This window comes from Ranitomeya variabilis, chromosome 5, assembly GCF_051348905.1.
Source record: "Ranitomeya variabilis isolate aRanVar5 chromosome 5, aRanVar5.hap1, whole genome shotgun sequence".
Classification (NCBI taxonomy): domain Eukaryota; kingdom Metazoa; phylum Chordata; class Amphibia; order Anura; family Dendrobatidae; genus Ranitomeya; species Ranitomeya variabilis.
The window spans coordinates 142,343,431-142,359,883 of NC_135236.1; the positions used below are offsets into that span (position 1 = coordinate 142,343,431).

The window sequence follows — 16,453 nt, forward strand, 5'->3', positions numbered from 1 at the left end:
CACACAGATACACATGCACACAGCACACACTCACACATCTCAGCCCTGGCCTGCTGCAGTTTCCTTTTCATTTCTGTTTCTTTCTGCCTTTTACAAAGCCCTGCTTCCCTTTGTAGGTAGTTGGAGGATTTCTCCTTCTATTTTCTTCCTAGCTGAACCATCCTTGTTCTATAGCATCCAGCTGAATAAGACACCAAAAACACAGAAAAGATTAGGAGGGGGAAAAAAGAGTAGAAGAAAGCACAGTGAGAGGGGCTTACCCCCCACCTCCTATCATCTAAAAGTGCTGCAATAGGGGAAGACATTGGAAATAATCCTGCTGGACACTTGGAGTGGAGTCTTGGGGAACAGAGCAAACAGTTTCTAGGTTTGTGATTGTGATACATGGTGATAGAAGGCCAGGCACAAGGCTGCAGACATAGGAGGGGGAGAAGGACACTAGTGCTGCATAGATGATAAGAATGCTCCATTAACCCATCCCTTTCCTGCATTCTGTACAGATCAATGCCTGGCCCAGAGGCGGCTCACATACAGCTCCTTACAGCAGTCCTCTAATAAAATAATGATGAGCCGAGACATACTCGAAGGGGTTAAACCTTGCCCTAGCAGCAACACTAGAACCTCCTGGCAAGGAACAGTTTATTTGTCTGGAGGCAACATTTTATGAACCAATTGTCTCCCACATAAAGAGTAGAAAATAAGAACTCCAAAAAATATAGAAAATCTAAATGTCACACAAATATATATGTTTTGCTGCTATTAGAACATGAAATATATTAACTTGGCTCCCAGACATTATACACTTAACGAATAATATCAATAATTGTAATAATGCACAATAGGAACATAACATAATCATCCAGGTTCTGCCATGATTGCTCTTTGTTTGGAAAGCCAGGTGACTTCTATGACATGACCCCTACACGTACAGCACCCATACAGTTACACTCAGCTGACCCTCAGACTCCCCTGCTACACAAGATATTACAATATTTACCTAGATTGTGCAATAAATGTTCTGTCCTGATCATCAAACCTCTGCAATGGGAACCTTTATAAAGATAGAACAATATTGCTATCACTTATTAAGGTTCTAGATGAGCCCCAGTCATTGTGTAAATCGCATGGATATATTTGTGACGTATGCTCAGCTGTCTAATTTGGGCTTAAATATAAAATAAGGTTAATAATAATATTTTAAAATAAACCAAAGAAATCATGATAAAGGAAAACAAATCACAACACTGATTGCACTGAGTGTCGCCCCTCTTCTGGCTTTACACATTGCCTTTCTTAATAGAGATATTTTTTGGTTGTAAGATTTATTATTATCATTCATAATAAAAATAATAGTAGTAGTAATGATAAAACTCATTAAAAACAGGAATATTCATTGTTTATTCAGTGGGCAGCCGCAGCTTCAGTGCCACCATTGTGTAAGCACTTGGGGTGCAGCCTCCATGACTGGCTGTAAGAAGCCCCTCTTTGAGGCTTGCCTGTGACATGGAGGCATTGAAGTCAGGCTGAGGTCTGTGGAGGTCTCACAATGTGTCAGTACTTGGTCTAACTGGTAGATGGCACAATTTTCTTACATTTAAAGAGAGGGCTGCCTGCTGAGAGCAATAGGTCCATTTTATGGACCTTCATTTACAAGGAACAAAGATAACTGACAGCTAAAGTAAGGAGACATCTCAATGAAATCTGGAAATGTAATTAAAGCATGGTACAAAAGCAAGAAGCAAGAGGCGAGAATATATATATATATATATATATATATATATATATATATATATATATACACATATATATATCAATGTATATCTACACGAATTTAGCTAGAAAAATAAGCTTTAAAAAAATCAGCCAATTCATATTTTATCAGTGATATAATGCTGATATTTCTGCTAGCAATGTCTGCATATGTTTATATATAAATAAATATATATATTTACATTTTTTGACATATACCAATTATAAATATGCACCAGGATTATTAGAGATGCCTCCAGTAATAAATTCCCTCCTCATTCATCGTCTCTTCTATTTATGTATCCAACCTATTTTACATCTACAGATAAAATAATGATCTCCTTCTTTACACACAGATTGACATAGGACACTACACTGCCTCTCCTACATTGTACTCAGCAACCTCTCTACTGTCCACGTCTGTGATATAACTGGTATTCAGGCTTCTCAGTAGTATATTAGTTTCTTGCCTAATAAACAGTAGAAGGCCATTAAAATAAAAGAGTAATGAAACCCAAGGCAAGTGATGCCTAGCCTCCCTAACACAATGCATAGAAAGGGGAGAGGTAATTGTAACTCTATAAAGAGACTTTATGGGGATGGGATTAAACATATCTTGGAGCAGCTTGTGGAAAATAACACTGTCCCCCAGTAGAGCAGTAACCTGCACTTTTATTAGGATCCATCCAGACAAGATGATGGAGCAATGTGCAGACAGGGGTAGAGGAGAATTTGGAGGATGCTACAGTCCAGGCTGCAGGGTAAATAATTGTATTTGGGTGGATCGAGTGTAGAGTAAACCCCTGGCTGTGCTGGAAGAGAATCCCTGTAGGTAAATCCATCATTACTGGTCGGATACAGGGAGGAAGCAAGGCTACTAAATTTATCTTACATTCGTAGCGCTTTAATAGACATTTATTAAATGCTTTTAGAGAGAGACATGTGGCGCCTGATTACATCCTAGTTATAGGCAGAACATAAAGACACACGTTACCGACCAATTTACTGGAAGAGAAGCGAGAGAGGTAGAGAGGAGGAAGGAGAGAACCATCCAGGGGAGAGAGCTGGGCAGACAACCATCCAGGGGAGAGAGCTGGGCAGACAACCATCCAGGGGAGAGAGCTGGGCAGACAACCATCCAGGGGAGAGAGCTGGGCAGACAATGTGCGGGCACACAGGCCATCCAGGGGAGAGAGCTGGGCAGACAATGTGCGGGCACACAGGCCATCCAGGGGAGAGAGCTGGGCAGACAACCATCCAGGGGAGAGCGCTGGGCAGACAATGTGCGGGCACACAGGCCATCCAGGGGAGAGAGCTGGGCAGACAATGTGCGGGCACACAGGCCATCCAGGGGAGAGAGCTGGGCAGACAATGTGCGGGCACACAGGCCATCCAGGGGAGAGAGCTAGGCAGACAATGTGCGGGCACACAGGCCATCCAGGGGAGAGAGCTAGGCAGACAATGTGCGGGCACACAGGCCATCCAGGGGAGAGAGCTGGGCAGACAATGTGCGGGCACACAGGCCATCCAGGGGAGAGAGCTGGGCAGACAATGTGCGGGCACACAGGCCATCCAGGGGAGAGAGCTGGGCAGACAATGTGCGGGCACACAGGCCTGGACCCTGGGGCTCTGCACACAGCATTTAGTATAACCCACATCGTGCACTCGCTCTTGTTTCCCAATGAATAAAGGTGGCTGGTCTAATAAAGTGGAAAAATAAAATAAACAAAATAATAAAAAATAATAACGTGGAATAAGAAGCTGACATCCTGTAACTTGCATTGCTCCCTGGATATTGTCCCATCTAGTACGTTGTACTAATTAATTGAATATAATAATATGTAGTAATTTATGGAGGGGTTGAGCATAAAAATAAATCGTTTAAGGTCGATCTTCTAAAATATATCCAAATAGAATGCAAGTGAGGGCGACATTAAAAGAGTGAGGCCTGAGGATATTTGTATTATAAGTAGCGTCAAAGATAGAGAATACGATGATACATAGATATATAGAGACTGTGCATAGATGGATGGATGGATTAGATAGAGAAAGAAAGAAAGAAAGAAAGAAAGAAAGAAAGAAAGAAAGAAAGAAAGAAAGAAAGAAAGAAAGAAAGAAAGAAAGAAAGAAGGAAATAAAGAAAAAATAGATAATGGAGGCAGCACACCTATTTAAGAAGAAAAATAAAACCTTGTTAATAGCCCCATATTGGCCCAAGCGTTTCGGTGCATTGTGAGAACCTTTTTCAAGCAATATACAAGTGTCTGTGCAATCCTTCAAAAAGTGCTTCAATTACATAAGTAATTTAGACAGATAGATAATAGATAGATGATAGATAGAAAAATAGATGATAAATAGATAGATAGAAAAATAGATGATAGATAGATGGATAGATAGATAGATAGATAGATAGATAGATAGATAGATAGATAGATAGATAGATAGATAGATAGGTAATAGATGATAGACAGACAGGTAGATCGATCGATAGATAGATAGATAATAGATAGATATTAAAATAATCGCATAGTGCATAGATACATTAATCAAAAGAAATAAATAGGAGACTATATGGAGTTGCATTCTGTCTACACGATATAATCCCCCCACATAAGGGTCCCCTCTTGATTCGGATCTCCAGGATCTCTTCGGGGTGCTGCCACCTGACTAGTGTGTGATCCAGTGACAGAATGGATCCTTAGGTGATCCGCCCTGGGATCTGGTGGAACAGAGGAGTGCGGGCGCCGCGGCCCTGGTGCTGGGGGCTCATTAGTTCGCTGTCCGTCTCTAATAAAGGAGCAGGTCCCCCATTATCCGGTCCTGCCTGAACACACGCTCTGTCATGTGCGATCAGCCTCTGTGGCTGCTGGCTGGGGAGAGTCACTCAGGGGCCGCACGGAAGCCCCCATCACAGCTGTATGATCAGGACTAGGAGACTGGCTTCTGCCATTGTAGTCCCCCCACCAGGACAAGCTTTATACAGGGGGATGCTCTTCTACCTCTCTGACATTCCCTTCCTTATAGCAAAGTCTACCTACATGTGCGTATCCCTTTAAATTAAATTTGACCGTGAAAACCCCAACAGTGCATCCTGTGGGTTTCTTGCCCCTAAATGGCTGCATTACATGTTATCATCACAACACCATTGTTCAGATAACTCAGCACTTTACAATGTAATCATGTCACATCCGTCTGTATTAATTGATCAGTAATAAGAGGGGCTGTGAGCTGCTATCACGGTGGTATATCCGGCACGATAGGGTGAACAGCTCCTCCGACAGGTGTGTATGGGGCAGTGGGCAAGTGTCGGACTGCCTGACAGGTAGCGGTGGCTGGGTCTGCTGCAATGTCTGGGAACCGCTGCGACTTTGGTTGTCTCTGATTAACCCTTTGCATACTCCCCCCTCCCACACAGCCAGGCTTCCCATACAGTGCTGGGAGATATTCCAGCTTGTAGCACACACACATGCTAATCCCTATTTGGTTAGTATTGGACACAGCTCAAAAACGACCCCCCCCCCCTCAAAAAAAAATATATACATATAATTACATTATAACCTAACGATTCAGCAGCACCAATATGAAGCCTTCAGATGGGTATTGCAGTGACTGGAGTTTTATTTAAAAAAAGTAAATGTGCAGTTAAATAGTCTCAGGCATCTACTGGGTTAAATGCTTCCTGTAAGTGTGCAGGACACACAGCACCCACGGTTCACTGAGCTTTCTGCGAGTTTTGGGAGGGTGCATGGACTTCGCAGACACACACGAAGGGGTTAATCTGCATTCACTCTCAACATGAAGGTCTTGAGAGTGTAAAAAAATAAACCCTTGCCTTGTTGTCCTTAGTAAAGTGATGGGAGGAAGAGCAGTTACATGGGACTGCCTGCTGCTGCTGGATGGAAGGAAGGAAGGTCTCCCTGCTTGTCTTGTCTCCATGTGGTTTGTGTTAGCAGCCTCTGCTTTGTACAGCCAGGCCTGCACTGCACTGGGAGACGCCATGTTGCCTCAGCTAATAGGACACACAAGTCCCCAGCAGGCTGAAGGCAGACTTCACACGCCAAGACGCCCCCTAAGATCCCACCCAAAGTAAACCGGAGGGCACAGAGGAGGCTCCGGCTGTGTGGGATCTGGGATCCTCATTGTGCAGCAGATCGCAGAGCCAGCTCCTCTCCTGGGGTGGATCTCCCCTAATGGCCTGTGCCCCCCACCTACCCTCAGAAGATGGTGGGGAGCGAAGATCTTCACTGGGGGCTTTATTGTCTGAGATCGTGCTTGGCCAGCACAGGCAGGAGGAAAGAAAGACACTTCTAATGTTGCCTTCTTCAACACAGCCACGGTTAACCCTTTAAGACCCCTTATATTGCTTAAACATAGGGGGACGTCCCCTTTCAGCAAAATAAATAAAAAAAAAATTAAATAAAAATTATATATATATATATATATATATATATATATATATATATATATATATATAAAGTTAAGGATCTCCCAGAGGTTGCTCCTAAATCACCCCCCCACCCCCACCCCCATTCCATTCCATTTCTTTTGTCCTAGCAAGATCTTTTGTCCCAACTCAGCACGAAAAGGAAAACTTTAGTATAAATAACCTTCTAATTCTGTCCCCCCACACATACATTTGGCTTTGTCACCACAGCCACCATCATCATCCTCATCATCAGCACTATGGCTGCTCGCATACAATAAGGAGAGGGACTAACTCAGTTTTCAGTTTTGAAATTCATAAATTATAATTTAATACCAATGAGACAATTTACAACACATGGTTTACAACAAGCTAAACACAAAAAAAAAAAAAACAACTTCCTGTGATATATATATATATATTTTTTGTAATACAAAAAAAAACAAAAAACAAAACCCTTCATCCACTGACAAATGCAATAACTTGCAATAGAGGAAGCTAAAAGTAGAGGTCAGTAATACTCTGCGAATGTGTGTTGTGTGCACAGCTCTATGCTCAGTGTCCTCCTATGTATCTGTGCCAGGCACCAGAATCAGCCCCAGTCACACAGCAAATCATGGTCCACGCGTGCATTGACAATAAATAATAAAAAAAATACATTGGAATAATGATAAAATATGGCCATTGTTTTTTTGTACAAAATATACCCCCAATATTAACAAATGCCATTAATCTGTGTATGCCTACATATATGTTTAACCCTTCCTGGTTCTATTATAAAGGTCTAAAGTCCCTTGCAGAATGCAAGGGATTTATAATAATAATAATACTAAATTGTACATGACTTTTTTTTTTTTTTACAGGGACCCTCTAATCTAAGTCACCTTAGTGATGGTTCTCTCAAACAACGCATATCACAAAATATTATTGAGCAACCAAGAAAAAAAAAAACAGAAATCCCAATAAAAAAAAGCAACTGACCTGTATATACAAATGTGCCACTGGCTTGCCCCAAATATGTGCGTGTATATCAGATATTTACAAAATAGTCCTCTTATTTCTCAGGTTCATAAAATAGATGCAGAAGAATTTTTTTTTTTTTTTTTGGATCAGTTTAACAATATAAGTTCGCTAAAATACAGGCACTTAGAAGTTATGGGCCTAGGAAATCCATTTTTAATGAAATAGTGGATTAGGTTACTAGGAAAGGGTTGCAATAATAATGTCCAGTACCTCTTAAACCATAGATAAACCATTGGTTTAAGCGTTTCCTGCCGAATTAGGCATGCAAATACACTGCAAACATAATGAGAGGAGGGGGGGATAGGGTAAAAAAAAAAAAGCAAATTAAATTAACCCCTTCTGCAGCCAGACCCCCTATGTTATGAAGGGGGGTGGGTAATTAAAAGAAACACTTGGGATATGGATCATATCATTCCTTGTAGGTTTTTGTGATTTTTTTTTTTTTAAAGACACTTGTCACAGCCAAAGGGTTTTCAGATATCAAATAATATTTTAATTTCTGAATACTTTCATTTTTTTTCTTGAAATATAACACACAAAGACTCGACCAAACAGTTCAGTTATTATAACTTTTACAGTATACAGAAAAAAAGTTGCACTTAAAAAAAAAAAAAAACAGAACAAAAAAAAAACAAAAAAGGAAAAAAAAAATAAAAACCTTCAGTTTTTTTTTTGTAACACAAAACTGTAAAATCTAGTTACCGCATCAATCACATTATGTATAAGTGCCAACAGTGTTATTTGTCATGCTGATTTCAATTGTATTTCGTCTCTTTAAAAAAATGGAAATATCAACAATTATAATACAAAGGGATTTGCAAATATACAAACAGTTATATAGGAGCTTCAGAACAGAATGAAGAATACTGAATGGAACATGAATTGTCCTTATCTAAAGCGCTGCTGTGTCTTAGACACTGAATCCCCCTACACTTCAACCCCACAGTTTGTCTTTTTTTTTTAATGAAAATAAAATAATAATAATTATAATAATATTAAAAAAATCTGTCTTGTGTAATGAAGAAACGTGGTTCAACTGTGTAAATAATTACATGTCTCAATAATAATTAAATTAGGCTCATCACTTATAAGTGCGCTTCCAACTTAGATTCCTAGTGTCAATTTTTTCTTTTAAGTTCCATTTTTTCCCCTATGATATTTTGTGGACTCTGTTTTAATTCTTACAGAACATATACTTTTAAGGATACAGGTTTTTTTTTCTCTTAAGTCAAGAATATATTTATAAAAAAAAATAATATTAATATTATAGAACCACAGAATAAACTGGTTTGGAACCAGGAAAATACAAATTGGGAAAAAAAAGAAAGAAATAAAACAGCTAATAGATACATAGACACAGAGGACAATTTAGAATTTGGAAGAAAAAAAAAGAACTTTCTTTCTGCTAATTGTCTCCACATATCCATAAATGCACTTTTAGCGATATTTTTAAAAGGTTACAAAAAAGACTAAAATTCCCTGTTTTTTTCTGATTTTTTTTTTCTCTTTTTTTTTTACAAAAAAAAAAAAAAAAGATACGTAGCAAGTTGTTCTGAACGAGACAGGTTTAAATGCATTCTGATAAGAGTTCATCGATAGTCTTTTTATGTTTAGGGTTTTGTTTTTTAATTCACAGTCCAATAAATTCTTCCCTCTTCTTTAAGTAAACTTGTAACAGCCTTAGCAGAAGGAATTTTAAGCCAACATACCCCAGAGTCTTTTTTTCATTTTTTATTTATTTTTTTAATTTTCCCTTCCCCCTTCCCACCCCCAATCAATCCTTTTACTTTATTGAATGGACATATAGGGCCAATTGAAACTGCTCCCAGAGAGTAACATATCCCTAATGAGCGTTTCTATAGGGGTTTTACCTACCAAACGGACGAAAAACAATTGCTCTATGACAGAGGAGGACACAGTGCGGAGGGAGGGCAGGCGGAGTAAGAGTTTGCCAAATCTTGTAGGCTGGTTGGGGTACTGGCTTCTAACATATTCTTCCAATGCACACTGGGACTTCTCCTGCAAACTTTCCACATGAGCTACATCAGACAGACCACAGGCATCTGCAAGAAAGTGTGAGAAACAATGTCATTATAGCATCACTTGTGCTGAGGCTTGACTTGGACTAGCCAGAAGGCCTGTCACAAATATATGGAGCACCCCCCCCCCTCAATTATTGGAAATTGTTAATTCATAAATACAACAACACATTGGGGCTGAGATCTAGACACATGGACAAGTGTACCAGAGGCCTACTAATGACTCCTTCCATGGCAAGAGCAGCATCTGATGTTCACTCATCAACAATAGCAGTCCTGGACTCTAATATATTCTCCCTTGGAGGACTATATGTTTTTCTTTAGTCTCAGCAAATGTCTTAAGTGGCTCTTTTAAAGATCATCTTGTCAGTATTGGTTGTTCAGAATCAGCCAAGCAAACTCTTATCCTCCTCTACTAGAGCTGGGCTTAAGGTACCGTCACACTAAGCGACGCTGCAGCGATAGCGACAGCAATGCCGATCGCTGCAGCGTCGCTGTGTGGTCGCTGGAGAGCTGTCACACAGACCGCTCTCCAGCGACCAGCGATGCCGAGGTCCCCGGGTAACCAGGGTAAACATCGGGTTGCTAAGCGCAGGGCCGCGCTTAGTAACCCGATGTTTACCCTGGTTACCAGCGTAAAAGTTAAAAAAACAAACAGTACATGCTCACCTGCGCGTCCCCCAGCCTCTGCATCCTGACGCTGACTGAGCTCCGGCCCTAACAGCACAGCGGTGACGTCACCGCTGTTGCTTTCACTTTCAGTTTAGGGCCGGCGCTTTAGTGTCAGGAAGCAGAGGCTGGGGGACGAGCAGGTGAGCATGTACTGTTTGTTTTTTTAACTTTTACGCTGGTAACCAGGGTAAACATCGGGTTACTAAGCGCGGCCCTGCGCTTAGTAACCCGATGTTTACCCTGGTTACCAGTGTAAAATATCGCTGGTATCGTCGCTTTTGCTGTCAAACACGGCGATACACGGCGACCTAGCGACCAAATAATGTGCAGACCTTCTAGCAGCGACCAGCAATTTCACAGCGGGATCCAGATCGCTGCTGCGTGTCAAATACAGCGATATCGCCATCCAGGTCGCTGCAACGTCACGGATTGCTGGCGATATCGCCTAGTGTGACGGTACCTTTAGAGAAGGTCCAGGGAGACTCTGACCATTAAATACAATGCAGAGGGGGGTTTAAATCACCAATTCTTCTGTCTGGAGATTGGGTTGCGACCTAAACTGCCATTGGCTTCTCGGAAATGGACATTGTTGTCCACCACATTAAAAAGGCATGCGAATTATCTGAATCATGTGGAGGGAAAAGACTCCAGCGTGTAACTTATTTCTGTTAGATTTTAGTGAACCCCAGACAAGGTTACCCCATACTGACAACCCTCACTGCAACCTCTGACAACTTTTAATCAAGCGCACATTACATATCATAACATGATCCGGTAGTCACAAATTAAACATGATCTGACCATCAATAGTCTTTTCACTCCATGCCCATCCATTATACACGTGTGTATAGGATGACAATGGAGACAAATCCAATATGACCTGGGAGATAGGTCCCTAACCTTGCAAGCTACACTTTGCTACATCAGATCCAGTTTCTCTCAGCTATATTTAGGGGGGGAGGGGATAACTGGGGAACAAATTGGGTGGCAGTGTGAATGCAATGTGCACTCTACACATGAATTAATAATAATAATAATAATAATAATAATAGTAGTAGTAATAACAGTAATAATAATAGTAATAATAATAATAATAATAATAATAATAATAATAATAATAATAATGTATTTGGTAAATATCTGATTGTATACACGCTGTTGGGATTTCACTTATCATCACTATTTTTTAAGATCAGATAAGTAGAAAGATAAACACATAACTTGTGATCTAACAATTTTTGCAGTGAAAGCCTCAGGCGACGAATGTCTGCAAATTCTTATTTAATCAGAAGGAAGGCTGTGCAATATGTGTGTGACTGGCTTTGCTGTGGAATACAGCACATATATAGGCACACATTCACACGGATACTGAAGATCGCAGCGACATTGGGGTGACTGAGGCCGCTCATTTATCAGATTTTTGAATTATAATTTGCGCTGTAAAGTTTGAGTTCAATCCTGTGATATTATAAAATACACCCTATTTGCACCCCATAATAATGTATTAATTCCTGCTTCATACAAATCACACTAAAATCGAGTCTCCATGTGATCACAATCTTCGGGGCTGACTGTAGTGTGAATATTATTATTGTTAATATTATTATACTTTTTTTGTGTGTGGTTTTTTTTTAGAGGGCTGCAAACTTTTCTCTCTGCATGTCTTTCCCTTCCCTGCCCCCACTGCATGCCGAGGGTAAATAATGGGGCTGCTTGCCTCTCGTTTCTACACTTAAAAGTTGTATTCTGTCTAAAGTTACAGCCGCCGAGAAGTGAAATCCTAACTGCCTGTCTTAACTCGTCCGATTCACAAATACATTAGGAATCCCAATGATTTGGGCCCATGCAGCTAAACAAACAGCGGATCCTGCTGGAAGCTGCACTCCAGAGGGGGACTGAGCCCTGGAGGTAACCGAGCAAGGAAGGGCTGCACGGCCACCTTCTGCCTCACACCACAGCACTCCACTTCAGTATTTCATTCAGGTTTTTTTACATCATCTCCCGAAATGATCTGAGATTCATAAATTGGTAAATTGGTATCGTTTGTCTTTACCATATTTTTGGGAATTTGTTATAGTCAGGGGGAGTTGTGGACATTGATATTTGTGATATGAACTCTAATAATAAATAAAAATACACTTCTGCAAGTTGCTACAGTAATTAACTCTAATACAATGTTTTTCTATTTTGTAAAAGTAAATGATAAGATAATAGATAAATAGATAGATGGGCAAATACATGTAAATGTGGAAAAATAGATAGATAGATAGATAGATAGATAGATAGATAGATAGATAGATAGATAGATAGATAGATAGTAGACACACAGATAAATGATAGATGAATGGATGGATAGTCACATGAAAATTTGGAGAAAATAGATAAAATGATGGATAGATGGATAGATAATAGATAGATAATAGATAGATAGATAGATAGATAGATAAATAGATAATAAATAGATCTATAGATTGATGATTGATAGATTGATAGATAGATAATTGACACACAGATAAATGTAGATTATAGATGGATAGATAATAGATAAGCACATACATATATGTGGAGAAAATAGATATAGAAATGCATAGATACATAGCCAGATAATACATAATAGACAGACAGATAAATGTAGATGCTAGATAGATAGATAATAGATGGATAGATAGATAGTTGGATAGTCACATGAAAATAGATAAAATGATGGATGGATGGATGGATGGATAGATAGAGAGATAGATAGATAGATAATTGAAAGATAGATGGATATGGGATAGATAGATAGATAGATAGATAGATAGATAGATAGATAGATAGATAGATAGATAGATAGATAGCAGATAGATTATAGATAGATACATAGATGGATAATAGATAGATACATACATAGATAGATGATAGATAATAGATATATAGATAGATAATAGATGGATAATAGATAGATACATACATACATAGATGATAGATAATAGATATATAGATAGATAATAGATGGATAATAGATAGATAGATAGATAGATAGATAGATAGATAGATAGATAGATAGATAGATAGATAATAGATGGATGGATAGACAGATGATAGATAGATAGATAATAAAGATAGATAGATAGATAGATAGATAGATAGATAGATAGATAATAGATGGATAATACACAGGCAGACATTGGTGCAGAGATGATAACTGATGGATAGAAATAATCCTGGTTCTTACCTGAAGTAAAGAGAACTATAGCTTTTAAACAACTATATTCGGCCGAGTCCACATGTAATGCCTTGAGTTTTTCCACTTGCTCTTGGAAGATTCGTATGTGGTCCATAAAGGCCACCACTCTGTCCGCAGACATGGGGGAGGCGTGCAGCCCCGCCGCTGCCAGCAGAGGGGCCACATGGAGGGGCATGGAGCACTGGGCAGCGTTCAGCACAAACAGCTCACTCCAGGTCAGCCGCAGCAGCGCCACTTGGTCGGTGATCTGCAGGTCTGGGAAGAAGGGGATATTCCGCGCCCACTCCACCGCGCTGAACAGCATCCTGGCCGCCAGCTCACAAATGTTCTCGATGCCCATGATGTTGTTGGGTTGCATGCACTGGCTGCCAAATCTGGAGGTCGGGTAGGGTTCTGCTCTCAGGAGAAGGGAGATATATCCGGATAGGTAGGAATGGCAGTTGAGGGGGTCTCCATTTGTCAAGGCGAACTGGCCATGGGTAGGCTGTGTGGGTGGCATTCTGCCCCTCTGTACGGCTGCAGTGAATAGAGAAGAAACTACAGCAATTAATATCTGTGGGGAACATGGTCTCAAGTGTTTCTTTTCCCTAGCTCTAAAAAATAAAACTCCCCATTCTAGCCCATTGCATCCTCTCCCTAGATGTTCGCTTTTATTGTGTTTTATGATTAAATTACAACACCCATAATGTACAGCACACGTCCACAATGGCTCCAACATCTCCTCTCCGCTTGCTTAATAATAAAAGAAAATCTGCTGACTTCCCAAACGCGAAGACATTCAATTTATTCTCCCATATGGGCTCATAATGTCCTTATGTTTCCTTCTCCCATCTACACATATGATATCGTCGATTCATTTTAATTATATATATATTTAGAAAAAAATATTTATACAAAAAATAACTCAGCTTTTGAAATAAGACTGTAAAAAAATATCTCCCATAATTATAATGATATAAAAAAAACAGAAGAAGAAGAAGAATATCATGTGGCTGATGGATGTGCTCGCAGCTTGCAGGCCTCGGTGTTTTTATTGCATTACATTTGCATGCAGAAAGACAGAACAATGAGGGGAGATGATGTCTAGAAAAGTGCTGGGATTGGGAAAGTATTTGGGGTGAGTTTGCAACATGAAGCGAGATGTGCGTGAGATTGTGAGCAGGACAGGGCTCCAGCAGCTGGGACACAAAGGAAGAGGCTGTAACCCCTAGCCTCCAGGAGGCAGCCTGCACCGAGCAGCTCCATGGCCCTGCCTCAGCCCACAGCACAAAAGGCTCTGACTTTCACAAGAGGACACATACATAAATACACACATATACACACACAAATACATACATACATAAATACACACATGCACACACATACATACATAAATACACACATGCACACACATACACACAAATACATACATAAATACACACATGCACACACATACACACAAATACATACATACATAAATACACACATGCACACACATACACACAAATACATACATACATAAATACACACATGCACACATATACACACAAATACATACATACACACATATACATACATACATACATAAATACACACATGCACACACATACACACATACATGAATACACACATGCACACATATACACACAAATACATACGTACATAAATACAGACATGCACCCATATACGTATACACATACACACAAATACACACATGCACACATATACACACAAATACATACATAAATACACACATGCACACATATACGTGTACACATACACACAAATCCACACATGCACACATATAGACACACATGCACACATATACACAAATACATACATACATAAATACACACATGCACACATATACGTATACACATACACACATATACACACACATATAGACACACATGCACACATATACACACATATACACACAAATACACATGCACACATATACACATATGCCCACATATATACAAATATACACACAAATACACATGCACACATATACACATATGCCCACATATATACAAATATACACACAAATACACATGCACACATATACACATATGCCCACATATATACAAACATACACACACGAACACATATATACACACATGCACAAATATACACAAATACACAGATACACACATGCACACATATAGACACACATGCACATATAAATACACACATAAACACATACAGACACACATACACACATATAGACACATGCCCAGAACCATCTACAGCAACACAGCCCATCTACAAGACCTCCAGGCTATTTAGATTTCTTCTAGAAGCAGGAACTTCAATTGTATTTTTTTAATGGAGGGTATAGAAGGGAGAGAGGGAGTGTGTGTGTGTTTGTGTGTGTGTGTGTGTGTATGTGTGTGTGTGTGTGTGTGTTACAAGACCCAGCTCCAAACTGTCCTTCTGATCTTAATCAGTTTTAACTCCTGTGCAGAATGACATTCTAGGTCACAGGGGCCAGGGAGATTATTCCATGGAGATTGGGTTTTGTGTTAGGAAGAATATATATATTCGTATAATATAGATATATAGATAGATAGATAGATAGATAGATAGATAGATAGATAGATAGATAGATAGATATTAGATAGATAGAAAAATAAAAATAAATAGTCTGCATTTTATATTAATCCTAGGTAAACTATGCAAATTAAAAAATGAGGTTTTAAATAAATATTTGTGAATGTAATATAAATTATAATGATAATAAGTAAGAAGAATTCTTGCTACTGATGATGATGATGACACAAGGATGGTGATGAAGGAAGGGCACTGGCAAACTAGCAGACCCCCAGCCCTGGCCATGCAGGAGAAAGTTACAGTGAAGAAGGATAATAATACTAATACTACTAATAATAATACTAATAATAGAGCTGGTGGAGAATCACACAGAACAATAGGCTGAAAAACAAATGAAATCCCAATACCTTCCCGTCTCATGCCCACTTTGAGACACTTTTTGAGGCGGCAGTACTGGCACTGGTTGCGGTGGTGCTGGTCTATGGGGCAGTTCCTGTTGGCACGGCATGTGTAGCTCAGGTTCCTCCGCACGCTCCTCTTGAAGAAGCTCTTGCAGCCCTCGCAGGTGAACTGGCCGTAGTGCTTGCCGCTGGACTTGTCCCCGCACACCACGCACTCGATGTGCTGCTGCTGCTGCTGCTGCTTGTCCCCCTGGCTCTGGCTGCTCTGGCTGGAGGGGTTGGCTTGGGCAGGGGTGTTGGGGGGCACTCCTTGCCCTGGAGTCTGTGGGGTGTGGGGGGCCCCCGCTGGCCCTTGCCCTGGAGGTGGCTGTGAAGGTTGAGTTCCTGG

General features: G+C 40.1%; 1 protein-coding gene across 3 annotated transcripts in view; it reads right to left on the minus strand.

Moving 5' to 3' along the window:
• Positions 1–6,434: 6,434 nt before the first annotated feature.
• Positions 6,435–16,453, minus strand: part of NR2F2 (nuclear receptor subfamily 2 group F member 2) — a 16,267-nt gene continuing 6,248 nt past the window's right edge. Inside the window, exons 1-3 of one of the 3 annotated variants that reach the window (XM_077263401.1) lie at positions 16,072–16,453; positions 13,121–13,669; positions 6,436–9,258 (exon numbers count right to left, since the gene is read on the minus strand). The exon at positions 16,072–16,453 is cut by the window's right edge and continues 780 nt beyond it. In XM_077263401.1, coding sequence (XP_077119516.1) covers positions 8,984–9,258; positions 13,121–13,669; positions 16,072–16,453 — 1,206 coding nt within the window. In that variant the 3' untranslated portion in view covers positions 6,436–8,983. Of the gene's footprint in view, positions 9,259–13,120; positions 13,670–16,071 lie in introns of all 3 variants that reach the window. The other 2 variants (XM_077263402.1, XM_077263403.1) reach the window with 2 other exon arrangements.